A 19815-nucleotide genomic window follows, 5' to 3' on the forward strand; every position below is an offset into this window, starting at 1 on the left:
CAGTGGGACCTGTCTGTGATTCAGTGGCGCCAGCCCATCCTGGCTGAGGGGCAGCCTGTGAACATGATGAGGGAGAGACACCTTTGGTGGGAGCAGACTCAGCCACAGGCCCTCAGACTCCATCCCTGGTGAGAGGGAAGCAGGGCTGCCTTCCTGGAGATGGCAAGTTCTCAGGGACCTCACCAGTCCTGCCAGCCACCACTGGTCCACCCTACACGGGACTGGCTTTGACTGACAGGGGAGGCCTCTTAGGAGGCCTAGACGCTGCCCCTGCTGCTGCTCATTGGTTCCCAGAGCAGGGAAGCCGAAGAAAACTCTTCAATGGCTTTGGGACCCCACTTGCTTCTCCAGGTGGTCATTTTCCTCACAGCTAGTCAGTTGGGCCCAGAGACTCCGTAGGAATGGCACAGGACTTCCTGCTCACAGCCCCCATGTCCTCCTTCCTCTAGAGAGGGAAATGTCAGAACACAATTGCCTCCCTGGATCTTGAGAGCTGACTGCACGCGGGGAGGCCGTAGGCCAGGCTCCCGTACACGCACTGAGCCTCCTGCTGTCCAGGCCGCTCACGTCTTCCTCTCATGGTGGACAGCCACTTTTGACAGATGAGGAAACTGAGGCTGGACTTGCTCACATGCACACAGCGCATGAGGGACAAAACTGAGTCTTGGAGCCTGCACAGTGGTGCAGGCCACGTGAGAATGGTAGGTGAGCTTTCCAGAAACACTGTTGAGATTCCTGGGCTCCCAGCCGAGCCCCTGATCCCATTGTCTAGGATGACTGGGATGCACAGCCAGTGGCAGAGTTCCCAGAGATCCAATGTAACAGAGACTGAGAGGTGGATAGGCCAGGTGTCCTTGAAGATGCAGTGGATCTGGTGCAGGGCTGACCCTTGGGCAGGGCCTTTTGATCTAACCCCTCCACGGTGTGGGTGCCCACCTCACGGAGCTCTGAAAGTTCACATTAACAATAGGATCCCACTTCCGAAAGTGCAACTGCCCACCATCCCACACACATGTTCCGCAGCAGAACCCACCTGGCTCTTCCTACAAGTTGCATTTGGCTTTCCTAAGTAGTGAAATCAAGCTCAAAGCCCAAGGCCTAGGCCCTGGAGGCTTCTAGGGTGTTGGAGGTGTCCTGTGGAGAAGTGACCTGCTGCCCAGAGCCTCCTCTCCCCATAAACTCGGGAGTCTCCCAGTAGTTGGGTAGGCCAACCACACCTTTGGGGGCAGGACAAGACAAGGGCCGGTCTGGGCCCCCCACACCCTTGTTCTGAACAGAGAAAAGGGCCCCGTGAATGAGCTTGGGGCTGAGCAGGTGGTCTCCAGGGGTGTGAGAGTGGAAGGTCTGGTGCTGGAGCTACGGGGACAGGGGAAGACGGGGACTCCTCAGACCACCACCCCCACTCACCTTTCCTCCCTGGGGACATCTGCCAACTGACTCTTGCGCCTCTGCCTCTCCACCAGGTACTAACCCCACAACTCATCTCTAAAGAACCTACCCTGCCTGCTGACCCTAACATTTCCTCTCTCCACCTCCCTCGGGGCTCCTGGGGACTGGGTGCCAGGGCAGGGGCTCAGGAGGCCGGGAGGGGACGCCACTAACCTGCTTTCACCTCACAGGCTGGCTGCTGGTGTCTGAAGAGTCCTGACCAACGTTTCTCTCTCTCTCTCTCTTTTTCTCTCTCTCTCTCCCACCCTCCCCCACCCTCCCCGCTCTCCCATCTCTTTCTGTATCCGTCCCTCTGTCCCTTCCCTTCTCTGACCCTCCTCTCTTCTGCACTGCCAGAACACCTTGGATTTGAACTAAAGGGTACGGAGCTCTATGTATCCGTCAGTGCCATCCACACTGCCCCTCTCCACAGCCTCTGCCACCACGTGGGCTGTCCGTTGAGTCTCCTTTCCAAAACACGGAAAAGGGATGAGTCCAAAAATCTCCCCTGGCCCCACCAAGACGTCCGATCCTAAACGACATGGATTTGGGGGAGACAAGAAGCTCAGAATAGCAGAACACCCCAAGGTTCAGCAGTGTCCCCTGGCTCGAGGCCCATTCCCAGGGGGCCTCCCAGGGGAGCAGCCTCTTGGGCTGTGCTCCCCGCTGGGTTGGCTAGACAAGAGCCAGGCCTCCCAGAGAGTGGGTGTTGGGAAGCCACAGCATCCCGGCTTGGAGAGTTGCACAGAGAGGCCTCCTCTTCAGTTCCACTCTAATCCTCCCTCCTGTTCCCACTTCCATTTCCATTGCTTTTCATTCCGCACTGCCCTGGCAGCCGATTGCACCCATTTGTCTCTGCCCCCTGCCCTGTGTATGTCTGCCAGGCTTTGCCATCTGCTTGAGGCTGTTACTCCCTCCATGATCAGTCTCCACAATGGCACACATATTCTTCGCCTGTGGGCAAGACAAGCAAGGGTCTAGGGTGGGCTGGCCTCTGGTGCTTGCCCTCCTGCTGCCCAATTCAGAACCTTACCTCCCTCCGGCTACCGGCCCCCCACCCTGGCCCCTGGGAGACCCCTTGAGTGGGAAGGGACTGGGAGGGATCGGTCTGTCCTCTCTCTGTACTGGGAGGCTCCGCCTGGCCTCAGGGTCCAGACAGGTTACTGCAGGAGAGAGGCAGGGCTCGGAGGGGTCAGACCCCAGACGCAGTGCTATATATGCCTGCAGTATGAGAAGGCCGCTCCCAAGGCAGGACTGGAGAGGCCCCGGCTCCCTCACGGCCTTGCCCCTGTCCGCTCTTCTCAGGAGATGGAGCTAAAGTCTGTGAAGAGTGCGTCTGCCTGCGGATGGTGACAGGCTGGGAGGCTGTCAGACGGGGGCTGAGTCTGCATGGTGTGTGTGGTCATGGCAGGGTGCGTGAGGTGAACCTGCGGGGGGTGCACAGTGGTGGTGGATGTCACACCTCTCGTTAGGGCCCACGGTGCATGAAGGAGTGCAGCAGGACATCTTCAAGGGTGAGCGTCATGCAGGTGGAACTGTGAGGGTTTGGAGGTGAGCAGCAGGGTGCCCAGGCATGTGTCTGCATCTGTAATGGCAGCCAGGATGTCTTTTCATGCGCCAGCTCAACCAACATCTACTGAACCCCAGAATTGCCAGACTCTGGTGATCTGAGCGCCCCTGCCCTCCTGGCGCTCACCCAGGATGAGACAGACAACAGACATGATAGATAACAGGTGGTGGTAAGTGCCAAAAATAAAAGAAGGTAATGGGAGGGTACCTCGCTGGGTAAGCAGTCACCTTAGCTGAGTGGCCAGGAAAGGCTCATGTGACAGGCTATCATCTGGGTTAAAACCTGATGGAAAGTAGGCAGCCCTGCCAAAAACTGGAGGAGAGTGTTTGAAGAGGGGACATGGCAAGTTAGTGACAGTGGGTGGAGTGGGCTCACCTGATACAGTGCATGGAAGGAATGGCAGCACCTCTGGGCACAGCAGACATAGGGACCAGACCAATGATGAGATATAAAGGTCAGGCTGGGACCATAAGGCAGGCCTGCAAGGTTATGGTGCATGTGTGGGCTGGACTCGAATTGCAGGGAGAGGCTATTGAGGGTTTTCAGCAGAGGAGTTGATGATCTGCTGACTTTGGGGTGGAGAAGAGCCTGGGTTGTGAGACAGGCTGGGAAGGAGTAGAAGCAGAGAAGCCAGCCAGAAGTTGCCCAGCTGTCCAGGTAAGAGGTGACATCACTCTGGACTGAGCTAGAAGTGGTAGAAGTGGTCAAACCCAGAATCAACTGGGGAGGCAGAACTGAGAAGACGAGCTGAAGCAGCAGGTGTCAGAGCCGGTGTGGAGAAGAAAGCCATCGGCAGTGACTCCAAGGTCTGGGGCCTGAGCAACAGGAGAGGGGATGCTGCCACTGATGAAATGGGAAGGGCAGGGAGCAGATTTGGAAAGAGGCTGGGGAATCAGCACTTCTGCTTGGCTGTGGCCCTTGGGCAGAAGAATCTGGAGCTCAGGGAGAAGTCCGGTGAGGAGATACAAAGTTGAGAGTCACCTGCATACAGATGGCATTTAAAGTCTGAGCTGTGTACGATCATGAGAGGAGAGAGGGCAGGCAGAGGAAAGAAAGAAGCCTGAGAACCCCTTCTACCTTGTGGTCCACAGAAAATATAGGCAACAGCAACTTAACATGTCAGCCAGTGAGGGAGAAGGACACTCAGGGGGAGTGGACCCAACAGGGGGAGTCACCTGGGAGGGAAGCAAATGACCAGAGGACCTGGCAGTAGGAGGCTGTCGGTGACCAGGACCAGAGTGGTCTCGGGGCAGTGATGGAGACAGATGCCCCATTGGAAAGGACTGGGGGGTGAGAAGGGGAGAGAACTAGAGGCAGGACATGGACCACAGAGCCCTGAGATGGGGTCCAGGGTGGAGGGCTGTTGAAGACTGCATGATCATGTGTGTGTATGTGTGTGTTTCTCCGGACACATGCAAGTGTAACTTTGTGAAGGCGTCTGTCTGCATACAGAGAGGCAGAGTCCAAGAAAGGTGTGTGTCTGGAGGGTTTATACTCCCAGTGTTTGCTAGTAAATGTACGCAAGGGGTGCTGCAAGCCCAGGGACTTAGGAACATTTCCCAGGGCTCTATCTAGGTCTTGGGGTCTAGCCTTCACGTGTCCCTATGCTGGGGAGAGGGAGCCACACAGAGGGGCCAGCTGGCAGGTGTGAGGAGGGGCTGCTGCTGTCACCTTTTTCCTTTTCTTCCTCCTGGTCTTCTCTGCTCTAGAAGGGCAGGGGTTGCCCTACCAAGAAGTGGGAGGTGGAGGAGATAGTTGGTTCTTTTTGGAGGGTTCTGAAGCCCAGCCTAGCTCAGATCCTCAGAGAGGGAGGGGGATTCACCCCAAAAACAGGGCACCAGGGGTTCTGCTGCCTCTCATGGGCTTCTGGAAAGCAAAGGGAAAGGCTCGAGTGGGCCATGGCCATGTGCTATCCAGGCCCAGGGACAAACCAAGGCCTTTCTCTCCATGCCCCACTCCCTGGGTCTGGTCTGCTCTGTCCCTGCTCCTGGCATCCGTCTGGGTCCACCCTCTGGGTCGGATGTCCTGTCACCAGCCCAGGATAAATCCTCTCCAGCTTCTTGGCAAAGCTGAAATGGCAAGCCAGGCCTTTGCCCGGGGTCCACGGTATGCTGCTGTGAAGAACAGCTCTCCCCCACCCATCCAGGCTCTTTGAAGCCACCAGGCCATTGTGGAGGAGGGCAAGGTTGCTGGTCAAGCTGGGTTGCCCTTCCCTGTGGCATTTGGAATTTCACCTGCATCCCATCCACCCCCATCTGCCTGCATTTGTCATTCATGCGCTCTGGGCAGGGTGTATGGTTTGGGAAGGTGAATTCAGGGGTAGTCCCTTGGGACCAGATCCATGGATGGGTAGACTTTGGGACAACAGAAGGCAACTCAGGAGGGAGGGGCTAGCTGGGAAAGGAGGAGATGCAAAGGAGCTGGGAGGCCCTGAACTAGAGGGAGCCTGAAGCTTTGGCGGTAGGGAGGGGGGGTATCTCTGCATCACTGTCCCCACAGATCTGCCTCCTGCCCTGCCCCCTCACCTCCTCTTTCTCTGCCTCTGCAGAAGCCGAGGAGCTGTACCAGAAGAGGGTCCTGACTATCACCGGCATCTGCGTGGCTCTGCTGGTGGTGGGCATTGTCTGCGTTGTCGCCTACTGCAAGACCAAGTGAGTGTCAGACACTCAGGCCAGTGCCTCCAGGATGGCCTTTGTGAGGACAGTCTCTCTTCCTCCCCCTAACCCTCCTATGCCCCAACAGCCTCTTCAGGGGCCTCTGTAGCTGATGCAGGGCCAAAGGGCTAGGCCAAGAAGCAGGAGCAGAGAGGGTGGAAGAGACTGGCCCCAGGAGAGTGCATAGACTCATCAAAAGCACAGATCTGGGTTCGAATTCAGTTCTCCCATGTCCCATGACCCTGAGCAAACTGATGGACCTCTCTTAGTCCTCATCAATAAAGTAGGAACAATCCTAGTAGTACCATGAAGGACACATGTGGAGGACAGATGTGAAGGAGAATCTGGCCTGTCAAGAAGGCACCACAGGGGCAGAATTGGGGGTAGGCAAGCACAGAAAGGAAGGCTATATTCCCAGGGGCCAAAGAGACCTCAGGAGGCACTGTCTAGTCCCACATGGGAGAGGTCTAGGCTAGAACACAAAGAAGATGGGGCCAGGGAAAGGGAAGAGGGTGCAAGAAGGGGACTAGGGCAGTTCCCAGAGAATAGTGGGAGCTGACAGACAAATGCTGGAAAGGATCTACTTCCTAGAGCATGAACAGCCCAGATTAGTTGGAGCCAAGGCCTGGGGTCAGCAAAAAGAGAGGCATGAGTCTAAGGAGATGACTGGAAATCAGATGGTACCATAGGGCACTGAACCCCAAGCTAGGGGTCCTGGGTTTATCCTGTGAATGATAATGGAGCTCATGACATCTGTAGAGTGATGTAGTACAGAAAAAATGGTAGGTGTGTCCTGTCCATTCTTATCTGGAAAGCAAGGGTCTGGGCATAACCACTATTTAGGGTACTGAGTCCCTCCATCTTGATTCCTGCTGTGCCTATCTGTGGGATCTAAGGCCCTGCCAGCCTTGGGAGTTAAGGGTCAAAGTGCCCAGAGGAGACTGGGCCCAAAAAGGAAAACTGAGATCAAGAACTGGGGTGAGGGGGCAAACCCCTATTCTAACCAGCAGTGCATTTATGCATTTCTTGGACAAACTTTCATTCTATGCCTGCTGGCTACCAGACCCTCCACAGGCACATGGCCAGTGCTCTAAGCAAGGTGTCCAGTGTAACAGGATACATTTCAGGGGTGCCTAACCTCAGCTCGAGCCCAAGAAGGGTTTCCCTGAGGAAGGAGCTTTTAGGCTGAGCCGGGGAGAAGAGCAGGAGCTAGCAGGTGAGGAGGCTGAGTGCGTTCCAGTGGGGAGTCGGAGTACACGTGCAGAGCCACAGAGGCCAGAGGAGGCCGGCTCTGGGGAGGGGCAGGAGCAAGCCCTCCAAGGACACAGTACACTGGGGTGCAGAGGGAGGGTCGTGAGTGAGGGCCCGTGGAGGGTGTTCAGTGGGGGAATGACTTGACTGGGCTTGATCTTTACAGAACAGAGGTACTGGGCACTTAATATGGCCACAGTAAAGTAGTCCCACGAGCCTCTGACCACAGCTCCGATTGTCCTCTGTCCTCAGTGCACTTGACTGAAAGTACCTTGCTCATTAATTTGTTTATGTGTCTATTATCTGCCTCCCCTACTGACCCTCGAGTTCCATAAGGGTAGGGAGGGATTGTGTCCGTTGCCTTCTCTGTTCCAAAACAGCAGCTGGCAGATAGTAAGAACCCAAGAGAGAGCGAGTGAATGAATGAATGGACCAGTGCTTGAGTATTTTATCAGCTCTTAATTCTCAGTGGACTTTGCACTGGGTTAGGGGTCACCCAGTTTACGATGAGGAAAGTGCAAAGTGGCGAGAGTAAGTAACTGGCCCAGGATTACACAGCTGGGAAGTGGTGGGGTTCTAGTCTCTCAGCAGAGCCAAAGCTCAGAACCGCTGGGCTCAAGTGTTGCCGAATTGAGGCTGGTGATGACAGTGGAGGCGGCAGGGGCGTGGTGTCCGGGCTGAAAGCAGTAGCAGGACTGCCCCGGCATCATGAGGCCAACGGCTAGAAGAGTTCCCCTGGAGGGCCAGCTCGGGAATGTCATCCTCACTGTGGGGGGCACGCCAGGCTAACACCCCCCTTCTTCTATGCAGAAAACAGCGAAAGCAGATGCACAATCACCTCCGGCAGAACATGTGCCCTGCCCACCAGAACCGGAGCTTAGCCAATGGGCCCAGCCACCCCCGGCTGGACCCCGAGGAGATCCAGATGGCAGATGTGAGTGGTGTTCCCAGAACCCCCTTGGAGCCCTCACTGGAGAGCCAGCCTTGTCCTGTGCCTTGCCAGGCCAGGGCAGAGCAGCAGCAGGCCCCCACCATGCTCAGCCTTCCCTGCTTACCTAGCCTCACCAGGACAACTGGCCTTGCTTTGCCCACTTCCTCAAGGCATTGATTTGCTGGGGCCTTCGCTGCCCTAACACCAAGTCCCTCACCCAGCGGACCGCTCCCCAGCCTGAAACTGAGTGTGTCACTTCCCCATCCCCACCAGGAAGGAGGGCCAACCCAGTGACCCATCACTAACTCCCACCCAACTGTGTCTATTGCAGTACATCTCCAAGAATGTGCCAGCCACGGACCACGTCATCCGGAGGGAAACCGAGACCACCTTTTCTGGGAGCCACTCCTGTTCTCCTTCTCACCACTGTTCCACGGCCACCCCCACCTCCAGCCACAGGTGGGCACTGGCCAGGTGCACATCTGCCTGGGGACACACAGAGAAACCCCCCCAGCCAGGCTCAGCTCTGTGTTGAGGGTCCCTCAGAGTCAGAGGCAGGAGGTGGAGCACCTCAGACCAGAACCCACCAGCAAACATTCATCCAGATCCTCCGTGGCCCAGCTTCCCTTTTCCAGTCTAAACTGACCCCAGAGGAACAACAGCATCCCTGGGCTCCCACCTGACACGTGTTGGCATCACGTTATCCGGTGTTAAGTGCCTCCTCATTCAAACACCCACACCTATTTGATTCCCTCTCTTGGGTTTGCTCATATGAACCTAGTTCCCCGTAGCTTCCTTTCCTTTAGAGTGGGGAGGTCTGCCCTTCCAAGCACAAAGGTCCATGGAGCTCAAGAAATACCATAGCTGGCCTTCTTTCCTGGGGAGTAGCATGGACTAGGCAGGGCCCCCAGGTATTGGCCACGAGGTCTGCACTCCTGACATAGGTGGCCAAGGACCATGGGAGTGGAAGCATCCCACACAGGGAGCCCCGGGCCGAGGCTAGGGGGAGGATGGTGGCACAGAGGAAAAGAAGAGGCTTGTGCACATGGCAGCCCACCCATCCACAGGTCACTTGCCCCCCCCCCCCAGATCATGGTGTGACACTACAGCTCAGAATGGAGAAGGGCGGTGAGCTGAGGGTGCCTGAAATGCAATAAGAACCAGGGAGGGGGCGGGCCCTTGGACCACACCTGCTGGGCCGTCGGGCCCCTTCCTGATCCCTCACCTCTCCTCCACCCGCCTTCTTCAGGCATGAGAGCCACACGTGGAGCCTGGAACGTTCTGAAAGCCTGACCTCCGACTCACAGTCAGGCATCATGCTGTCTTCAGTGGGCACCAGCAAGTGCAACAGCCCGGCATGTGTGGAGGCCCGGGCACGACGGGCAGCAGCCTACAGCCTGGAAGAGCGGCGCGGGGCAGCCGTGCCACCTTACCATGACTCCGTAGACTCCCTGCGTGACTCCCCACACAGCGAGAGGTCAGTTCCTGCCTCATGCCTCTGCCCCACCCTGGCCAGAGAACTGGCACCACTGGCCCAGGGCTGACCCTTATGGCAACTCAGACACACTCCAGAGATTCTCAGGTCCATATTTCAGCTTGGCCAGCAAGGTCCCTGAGAGGTTCAGTGATCTGCTCAGGGTTGTCAACATGTTCATGACAGACTGGGACTACAGCTGAGCCAATGGACCCTGGTGTGGAGTGACTGTCTAGTTTAATTGTCCTACTAGGACACTTTTCAAAGTAGAAGGGGATGTTAATAATTAATTGCACTAGAAAATCAGGAACAGAGGCTGTTCCAGACCAGAACATATGGTGACCCTACCCTGGTGTCACCCAGAGGCTCCATGGCCCAGTGGGAACAGAAAGACACCAAAATGGAGCAGATTGGAGGGTGGGAGGGGAGGCTGTCTGCAAGGAGACTGAGCAGTGCAGGCTGGGCACAAGCCACTAAAGACTACAGGCCGTGGCAATATCAGCAACAAGGCCCAGGGATCAAGACACCATTGAGTTTCCAAGCATTGGATAGAGTGTGAACCAGGAAACTCCCCTTCTTCCCTGACTCCATGCCAGGAGTCACAGGAGGCCAGCCCTCCACCTTGTTCTGCCCTCCAGTGGCCCTTAGCAAGGGGGAACTCTGGAACTCAGAGTATTGGAACTCAGAGCTGGAGTAGAGGGAGAGGAAGTGTTCTCTTGCTCTAACTTAGCCTGCTCTGTGCCAGTCCTCGCTGAGCAGACCTGCCTGGGGACCCACAGATGGCCCACCTGGTTCTTGCACCGGAGGAACTCTGAGCCACAGACACAAACTACTGAAGCTCACAACCACCTAAGGAACATGCTTAGCACAGGCCATCCTACCAGGGCAGAGACCCAGTCTGACTCCAGGCTCTAGGAAGCAGCCAGGTTTCTCAGACCAACCCTTCAAAGCCTAACTCCACCACCTGTGTGATTTGGAGAGGTTGGTCACCCCTGTACCTTGTTTCCTCAGCTGTAAGTCATGAAAAACAGTACCTACCATGCATGGTTCCTGAGAAGGCCATCAAAGATCATATTCACGAAGCCCTCTGCCTCCTACCCAGCTACACTAGGTGCAGCTGTTGTTTTCAGTCGAAGTAGGACTTATGAAATGGTTGGGACGTAGAGACAAGAAGAGCACTTCAGGCAAGGGAAGCACTCTGAGCTTTCCAACATCCAGTTTCAGGACATGGCTAGTGAGTGAGGTGCCCGGAGCCAGGGTGAGCTGTAGGGAGAGTGGAGCTGGCTCTGAACAGGTAGGCTGGGCAGGTAAATGGCCATGGCCCTGGGCTCTGCTTATAATGGGGGCCTTGAATGGGTAAGCAGGAACGGCCTCCTTAAGCAAAACGGTGACGGTAAAAGATTGCTCTGGAAAACTGCATACCGTGAAGGAGGGGCCCTGGAGTCCGGTAATGACCAGAGAGAACAACCAGGCCCAGAATGGGGTAGAGCAGGGCACAGGGTGTGTTCCAGGAGTTGGGTAATGGTAGCTAATTGGATGTACCTGTGAGGGAAGGCGGAGAGGTAAGTGAGGCGATTCAAAAAAAGAGTAATGGGGACTCTGAGAGCACTGAAGTGTAAGTCCTGGTTCCTGCCTGGCGTCGGTTCAAATCCCAGCTCTACCACTTCCTGATTTCGTGAATCCTGAGCAGGTCACTTAAATGTTTTGAGTCTTAGTTTTCCTCATGTGCAGTATGGAACTAAACTGAGGGTCTTAGAGTATGGCTGTGTTAGATGAGATAATACATTGTAAAATGCTCCAATCTGAGCCTGACCCAAAGTAACCATCCAGAAATCCTGGTGACTATGCGCATCCCCCACACGGAAGGATCATTGGGGAGGATCACCAAGCAGGAACTGGCATTCCATTTGATACATTTATGGAATCATCCCAGCGACGCCATGGAATGAGCATTGTGGTTATCCCCACTTAACAGATAAGGCAACTGAGCCTGGTAGAGGTTAAGGAAATTGCTTAAGGACAGTAAGGAGGGCCACCATGATTCCTAGCCGCTGAGTCCCAGGCAAGACCGCTTCTTTCCGTCGGGATCCACCCCTTCAACCCTACCCCGTAGCCCCCCGCCCATGCCTCTGCCTTTCCCCGCAGGTACGTGTCGGCACTGACCACGCCCGCGCGCCTGTCTCCCGTGGACTTCCACTACTCGCTGGCCACGCAGGTGCCGACTTTTGAGATCACGTCCCCCAACTCGGCGCACGCAGTGTCGCTGCCGCCGGCCGCGCCCATCAGCTACCGCCTGGCGGAGCAGCAGCCGCTACTGCGGCAGCCGGCGCCCCCCGGCCCGGGGCCCGGGCCGGGCGCGGACATGCAGCGCAGCTACGACAGCTACTACTACCCCGCGGCGGGACCGGGGCCAAGGCGCGGGGCCTGCGCGCTGGGCGGCAGCCTGGGCAGCCTGCCCGCCAGCCCCTTCCGCATCCCGGAGGACGACGAGTACGAGACCACGCAGGAGTGCGCGCCCCCGCCACCGCCGCGGCCGCGCGCTCGCGGCGCGTCCCGCAGGACGTCGGCGGGGCCCCGGCGCTGGCGCCGCTCGCGCCTCAACGGGCTGGCGGCGCAGCGCGCACGCGCGGCGCGGGACTCGCTATCGCTGAGCAGCGGCTCTGGTGGCGGCTCGGCTTCTGCCTCGGACGACGACGTGGACGGGGCGCTGGCGGCCGAGAGCACGCCTTTTCTCGGCCTGCGCGGCGCTCACGACGCGCTGCGCTCGGACTCGCCGCCGCTGTGCCCGGCGGCCGACAGCAGGACTTACTACTCCCTGGACAGCCACAGCACGCGGGCCAGCAGCAGACACAGCCGCGGGCCGCCCCCGCGGGGCAAGCAGGACTCGGCGCCCCTCTAGGGGCCCCCGCCGCCCGCCGCCCCCTCTGCCTCGCCTGCCCCACTGTCTTTAAGGAGGACAGAGACCACCGCCTGGAGAGAAAAAGGAGGAAAAAAAGAAATAAAAATATTTTTATTTTCTATAAAAGGAAAAAGGTATAACAAAATGTTTTATTTTCATTTTAGCAAAAATTCTCTTATAATACTAGCTAACGGCAAAGACGTTTTTATAGGGAAACTATTTATATGTAACATCCTGATTTACAGCTTCGGAAAAAAAAAAAGAAACAACAACAAAAAAAAGAGAGATGGGCCAATTTTTTGACTCTTTAATAGAAACCTATATTGTGGTGCCTTTTGCTGTACGCTAATCTGGGGCTCCTGGAGAGAAGTCGGGTTGTGGGGTGGGGGGTAGGGGAATGTAGGATCCCAAGCTGGCAGGGGTAAGAGGAAGCTGGCAAAGAAGAGGCTGCTGGGTGCTGGTGGGGGCGGGGAGGGGACTGGCCCTGAGGAAGAAAATGAGAACAGTAGCAGCTTTGCCCCCAGGCAGATCTTGAGTCCCCGACCCCCTGAAGAGAAGGCAGGGATCTAGGCTTGGAGCTAGAGCTGGGGTCAGGTAACATTCAGGGGGAGACTTAAGGCCCAGCGACAGCAACCAGAATGGGGAGAAGGCCTCCCTGTTCCTTACAGCTGCTAAGGGAGGGGGCACTGAGACAGAGATCTTCCCGACAGTCCTGGCTCCAGGGAGGGGGCAGCTCTTCCAGGGCCCCAACTTTCCGGCTCCTCCTCCCAGTGGCCTCCAGGATGCCCTTCTGTCCTCTGCAGCACCTTCGTTTACAGGTTGTCTTTTCTATTTTATGCCTGCATGTCCTTTGCATTTCAGATTCTTTAGATTGGATGCATGGTCACGCTGGGACCAAGAAGAGCCACTCCACAGTGTATTTGATTCCCCTTTTAGCAATAAAGTTAACACCATTTCTTCCAGACCCCAAGCCACCTACGACTTCCACTCCCTCTCCAGCCCTGTCCTCCCCACCCCCGCAAAACTGGGCCCACTGCTAATTTGTCAAAAAAGTAATTGTTTCCAAAAAAAACCACAAAAACAAAAACTACACCAAACAAACAAATGGCAACCCTGCCCTGAAATGTCCAAACACCTGACTGTTGACACTTGAACATTTTTATATTATAAATAAAATCAGAAATAACTCATGTTTGACTGTGTGTGCCTAGCCCCCTGGTGGGGAGAGAAGACAAGGAGGACCTGGGTGGAGATGGATGGATGCCGGTGTGGAGACTGGAGAGGGCCAGGGTAGTCCCAGGGAGGAAGAGACAGTCCCTCCAATCTACCTGGCTTCAGCCCCTAGGACAGGCTGCAACCCTCCTCCCTTTTCCAAGAATATTCACAAGGTATCCCCCTACCTGCCAGGGAACCTGTCCAAGGGGCTGATGCATATTACTCTGCTTTGAGCTCAGTCTCAGAACCCTGGCCCAGTTCCTGCCCTGGAGCTACTGGGACTGCACTGAGGCAGCAATTTCCGGCCTATGTGGGTGAGAAGGGAAGGCTTGTGGGGTTGGCACTAGGGCAGCTGAGGCAAGATGACCCTTGCGGCCTCAGGCATGTCACAGGCAAAGCCCGGACATGCAAGATGGCATAATGGGTACCCTTGGCTGCCAGGAAGACCACAGCTGCTGCAGCTTGTAAGCCCACAGGGTGTTGTGCTTCTCCCAGCTTTATAGCCCCTCAGAGCCAGGGCCTGTCTAAACCTGTAGTCCCTGATGAAGGCATAGAGAAGGCAGATGGAGGTCCAGGGTTAAGAAGCCTTTTCCCTCGTTGACTCATTTATTAAACCAGTGCCCAGTGCCAGGAACCCTTATGCTCCAGCCAGACACAAGGGAGTCTTCTATCCAGAGGTCTCAGGTGGTTGACTTGAGTGTGAGCATGCACAGATGCCCCTAGAATGTGTGTGGTCAGTTTAGAGACCTACAAATGGGAGGGCCGGAGAGGCTTAAGGTTGAGAGGAGTTGAACTCCAGTTCCAGCTCTGCCCTCCTTGGCGGTGTGACTTCTCTAGGCTGCTGTTTCCTCAGCTGTAAAGTGGTGATGCTGACACCTACCTCAAAGGATTGTTGTGGAGATTATATATAAAGCACCCAGGAATGCTTCTGGCACATGATGCCTATTAATGGTTAATTTGATGATGATGGTATCCTGTGCTTTGCATTCTTGAATCACAGAATGGCAAAAGCTGGATGAAACGGAGGTGATGAGGAAAAGTAAAGAACTAAAGTCATTGTGTTCACTGTGGGGGTGCTGGGGGAAAAAGGCACCTGTTACAAAGAAACAAAGGAAAGAGTGAACTAGATGGTATATAAACCTGCAAATCACTGATCTCTCCCAGGCCCCATCTTGTGATCTCATCCAGATCCCTTTGCTAGCTCTGAGTTAGTTTACTGTTGGCTTTAAAATTTTCTGACAGCCAATAATTCCTCTATATGACTTCTGACCTCTATGTGAACCCCAATAATTGTGAATGACTTCTTGGTGAACCCATTGACCTTTTCACAAACCCTCAGGGTCAAATTTGACCCTTCTGAGGGCTCTGAGTTGCTGTTACCTTCTAAATTTTCAGTTAGAAACCACCTCTGACTCCAGTGAACCCACCTGACCTCTATGTGGACCTCAATAATTGTGACTGATGTCTTGGTGAACCTCCCCTGGACTTTTTATGACCCCAGGTAGTTGTATTGAATAGTTTGGTAGTTTGGTTTTCTGCTCTGGATCCTAAAACACCCACCAGGAGTCTAAGGCCAGAACCTAATGGAATTCACCACCCATTCATTTCACAGGTATGAATGGGACCTGGGAGAGATGTGGCCAGAGAGGCTCATTTCCCCCTCTGTTTCTCAAATTTCTGCCTTGAGATGTCCTTAGTGTGGCCCATCAGGAAGAGGTATAGCCCTGTTAAGGGACTTTCCTGCTACCACCCTGCCCTCCAGGAGCACTCAGGACATTCAGGTGGCTTCCTGAATCAGAGTCTTCTTCTCCACTCCAGTCCTTTCTTCTCTCTCTGCCAGGTCAGTTTTGGCTTTCTCCCCAGTGCTCCCAGGGTTCCAAATGGTAATGGTGACTGCCTGTCCCTTCTCCACTAGACTGTGAGCCCCATGTGGACAGAGAGCTGCTCAGTCCTTTTCTCACCGCACTATCCTCAGCACCTAGCGCAGTGTGCAGCACTAGTGACCTTCAATGAATAAGAAAATGAAGGTTGAAGAAACACTGTGGTCAAGGGTCAGCCCCCAGAAGTCCCTGAGCCCACAGCCACTTCCCAGGACCACCAGGTGGCGCAAACCACTTAACAGCATCTCACCCGCGGTCCTCCAGCCCCTGGATTTGGACAGTCCTGGAAAATGGGCATATTACGGGCGGAAGTTGGGGGAAATATGATGGTCCATTAGAATGCAGGAAAAAATATATTAGAACTTTCATTTAGGTTTATTTTCATCTCATCTTTTTAAATTTCTATTTTTGTGTATGTTTTATAATGTACATAATATTTTAGTACAGTAGTACATGTATATAATTTACAATAAATAATTATACAATTAAGAAAATGAACTAAAGATTTTTTTTACTGATGGGAGACATCACTAGTGCTCAGGGAAGCCTGTCTGCAGCAGACAGAAACTTGCTCCTCTGCTTTCACTCACCCACCCTCATGAGGTGGAGGGTGGGAAGTTGACCCCAAAAATCAAAGACCTTTGAGCCAGCATGGAGAAAGTACAGAGAGCTCTGTTATGTTACATTGCTCTTTCAAGTTCATTTAAATGAACACTTACTTCCCCTCAGCAAAACGAAGGGCCCAGATGGTTTGGGTATAAAATACACATTAGCTAATCCAAATTAAATAATCTGGATTTAAATCACTATATATTTCCACAGACTCATACATACCTTGTATCAAATGTGAGCGTGCTTGTACATGTTAGGTACTTAATAAGATAACCCAACCTTGCCACTAACTCAATATGTTACCACATATCAAAATGCTGCCCAAACTAATCTATTTTAAAAGTATAAAGGACCTGCTCATCATAGCTCACTGAAGGCCCATCACCTCCACCGCTGGTCCGTCTGAGGAATTCAGGGTTTACAAGATACTAGTCTGATCATCACATGGCAGAGTTTTCCATCCTTCTCAGGCATGTCCTTAACTAGCATTTCTGAGTCACTGGAAGAGTGAAAGAAATATCAGCTTAAAAACCAATCAGCAACTTCTTACTCCACCTTTCCCCAAGACCAGGAATTAATCGCTTCCATAACCTTCCTCCACCAAACATCTTTGGGCTTGTTGACAAGTGGCTGTTTGCAAGGCAGAGTGTCTTTTATTCTGGGAGCAGTAGGTCTGTAAAAGAGGCCACCTCTGGAGCTCAGAGACCTGGCAGCACCAACATAAAGACCAAAATATAAACAAGGCCATGGTCCCATCCCACTAACACCCCAGAATGCCCATGGGACAGATGGGGTAGCATACACACACACACGCTGTCTATTTATTCCAAACATCAACTGTAAGAGCAGTGTAAGTCACAGGTCAGCCGGAAGAGGAGAAAAGGGAGTGAGAGAAGGTCAGCACCTTTTCTCCTAGACTGTCTGGGCCACCAAGGGGCCAGGTAACAGCCTTTCTCACTAACAGGTAGAGTTCTGAAAGAGGCTTTCCTTCATCTTATTTCATCTTGATATCAATGCCAAAATCATCTTTAAAGGGTTCCTTATATATATAATTCTTATATATATACATTTTTGTCCATATAAAAGAAAGTAGGAGTGGCCTCCATGAATGGAAGGTGAGGTGGACACACACATGAGTAGACAGCTTGACATCAAGAGAGCAGGCCCAGGTCCTGGATTATTGCAAAGGGAGGCAGGAGAACAGGGTGTGGTTCCAGAAGCTACAGGGTGGGTGACGTGGGCAGGATGGTGCCGGTGGTCCATAGACCTGCTGCTGTTCAAGTCTGAGGAAGGTGGATGAGAACAGGTGGAGACCCAAGCTGACAGCTGGAGTCCAGACCTGCCCTTGGGAACAAGAGAGATGGGGGAAGGAACTTGTGAGAAGGGGAAGAGGGCCTACAAAGCCAGCTGCCCTTCCTTCTCCTCCAGTGAGATCGTCGCTAGAGCATGCACACAACTGGCCTAGACAATGAGGCTTGGTGGTAGAGAGGAATGTGAGGGCTGGAGAGAAGGTCTGAGGCCCAGTTCAACCCCAGAAAGCAAGAAGATCAGTGCCACAAAGAATATCTCCATCTCCCTGGGCCACAGGGCTCTCCACACCCCTCTGGCTGCCTGTCAACTGCCTGGAGCTGGCACGAATGGCCCCTGGCTGGAATTGTGCTCACTGACCCCTCTAGGGACATTTGCCTGCCTCTGGGGCCTGCCCATCCACACCAGCTAAGTGTCAGGCCCCGTGGTATCCTTTGTAGCTCTGCTGCCAGTCATAGTCCCGTGGCCCTGACTGAGGGCGGGGCTTGAATGTGTCTTGCGCAGAGAAGGATCGTCCCCTTCCAGAGTGGCCAGTCGGGCCTCAATTCGCTCCAGGTCGTCTGAGCCCACTTTGATTTTCACAGCCAGGAGGTGGATATAGGTCTCATAACGGCTTTTCTAGAAAAAAGGCAGAGAAAGGCCAAAAACAAAGTCAAAGGACAAACAAGAAAATGCAAAAAAAAAAAAAGTATTTGGACCTTATGTAACAAAAGACTAATTTCCTTATTATTCAGAGTGCCCTCACAAATCAATAAAAAGGAGATAAACAATCCAATTAAAAAATAGGCAAGGGGCATACACAGAACTTTAACTCCTAATTTTAAAAATTCAAGTTAAGGGGCAATGTTGAGTATGACAGCAAAAGTACAAATAACCAAAATAAAAGTTGACAGATGAGATTATAAAATTTAAAACTCTTATGTATCAGGGTGCCTGGGTGGCTCAGTCAGTTAAGGGTTTGTCTTCAGCTCAAGTCATGATCCCAGGGTCTTGGATTGACCCACCCCCATCAGGCTCCCTGCTTCAGTGGGGAGTCTGCTTCTCCCTCTCCTTTTGCCCCCCCCTGCCCCCTGCTTGTGTTCTCTTTCTCTCTCTCATAAATAATAAAAAATAATCTTTAAAATAAAGGTAAAAGTGCCCTAAATGAAATCTTTAAAAAAAAATCTTTTTTTAAAATTTTTAAAAAATCTTTGTGTATCAAAGGACAATCAATAGAGTGAAAAGGCAATCCACAGAGTGGAAAAAAATATTTGCAAATCCTCTGATAAGGGTCTACTATCAAGAATATATGAAAAACTCCTACAATTCAACAACAGAAATACAACCCAACTTAAAAAGGGCAAATATCTTAGACATTTCTCCAAAGAAGACATACAAATAGTCAATAAGCTCATAAAATGGCATTCAACACAACTTGTCATCAGGGAAATGCACCTCAAAACCACAAAGAGATACCCTCTCACACCTACTGGAACACCTACTATCAGAGAAAAGTCAGAGAATGAGTGTTGGTGAAGGTGTAGGAAGATTAGAACCCTCATGTGCTGCTGGTGGGAACCATGGCCTACCGCCATAGGAAACAGTCTGGGGGTGCCTGGTGGCTCTTGGTTTTGGTTCAGGTCATGATCCCAGGGTCAATGAGATGGAGCCCTCCACAGGGCTCATCGCTCACTGGGAAGTCTGCTTGAAATCCTCTCTCTCCTTCTCTCTCTCTGCCATACTCTAATAAATAAATAAATATTTTTTTCCAAAAAAGAAAACAGTATGGTTGTTCTTCAGCATTAAAAATAATATTGCCTTGTACTCCAGCAGTACCACTTCTGAGTATATACCCAAAAGAAGTTAAGGCAGGTTTCAGAAATATGTGCATACCCAAGTTCATAACAACACTATTTACAAAAGCCAAAAGATGAAAGCAACCCAAATGTCCAGCAGCAAATGAAAAGATAAGATGTGGTATCTACATACAATGGAATAGTATTCCGCCTTAAAAAGGAAGGAAATTCTAACACATGCTGCAACATGGATAAACTTGAGCATAAGCCAGCCACAAAAACACAAATTCTATATTATTCCACTAATATGCAGTAACTAGAGGAATCTGCAGAGACAGAAACTACAACAGTGTTTGCCAAGGATGGGGCAGGGGGAGTTGGAGAAGAGTTGCTCTTTGATGGGTATAGAGTTTCAGTTTGGGAAGATGAAAAAGTTCTGGAGATCGGTTGTACAACAGTGTGAGTAGGCTTAATACTACTGAACTACACATTTAAAAATGGTTAACATGATAAATTTTATTTTTTAATTTTTTAAGATTTTATTTATTTATTTCTTTGAGAGAGAGAGACAGAGATAGAGAACATGAGCAGGGACGAGAGGGAGAAGTAGTCTCTCCGCTGACCCAGGGCCCCAGGATCATGACCTGAGCCCAAGGCAGATGCTCAACCAACTGAGCCAGCCAGGTGCCCTTCACAATTAAAGAATTTTTAATTCAAATTAAAATGGCAATGAGATACACCTTACTAAAGCTATCAGATTGGTGATTAAAACATTCAGGAGTGTCCACTGCTGGTGAGTAACAAACAGAGAAGTACAT

General features: G+C 52.7%; 2 protein-coding genes across 12 annotated transcripts in view; one reads left to right on the top strand and one right to left on the bottom strand.

Moving 5' to 3' along the window:
• The window catches only part of NRG2 (neuregulin 2), a 168045-nt gene extending 154648 nt beyond the window's left edge, over positions 1-13397 (top strand). For 4 of the 8 annotated variants that reach the window (XM_082725448.1, XM_082725442.1, XM_082725443.1 and 1 more), the window contains 6 exons: positions 1786-1809; positions 5547-5649; positions 7714-7837; positions 8166-8293; positions 9084-9311; positions 11454-13397. In XM_082725448.1, the coding sequence (XP_082581574.1) occupies positions 1786-1809; positions 5547-5649; positions 7714-7837; positions 8166-8293; positions 9084-9311; positions 11454-12207 (1361 nt within the window). In that variant the 3' untranslated portion in view covers positions 12208-13397. Of the gene's footprint in view, positions 1-1619; positions 1810-5546; positions 5650-7713; positions 7838-8165; positions 8294-9083; positions 9312-11453 lie in introns of all 8 variants that reach the window. The other 4 variants (XM_082725444.1, XM_082725445.1, XM_082725447.1 and 1 more) reach the window with 2 other exon arrangements.
• Positions 13398-16708: 3311 nt separating this feature from the next.
• PSD2 (pleckstrin and Sec7 domain containing 2) overlaps positions 16709-19815 on the bottom strand; it is a 55120-nt gene continuing 52013 nt past the window's right edge. For all 4 annotated transcript variants that reach the window (XM_082725452.1, XM_082725450.1, XM_082725451.1 and 1 more), the window contains exon 15: positions 16709-17840. In XM_082725452.1, coding sequence (XP_082581578.1) covers positions 17631-17840 — 210 coding nt within the window. In that variant the 3' untranslated portion in view covers positions 16709-17630. The remainder of the gene's footprint in view (positions 17841-19815) is intronic.

The sequence above is a fragment of the Mustela nivalis genome (assembly GCF_964662115.1).
Source record: "Mustela nivalis genome assembly, chromosome: 3".
Lineage (NCBI taxonomy): Eukaryota > Metazoa > Chordata > Mammalia > Carnivora > Mustelidae > Mustela > Mustela nivalis.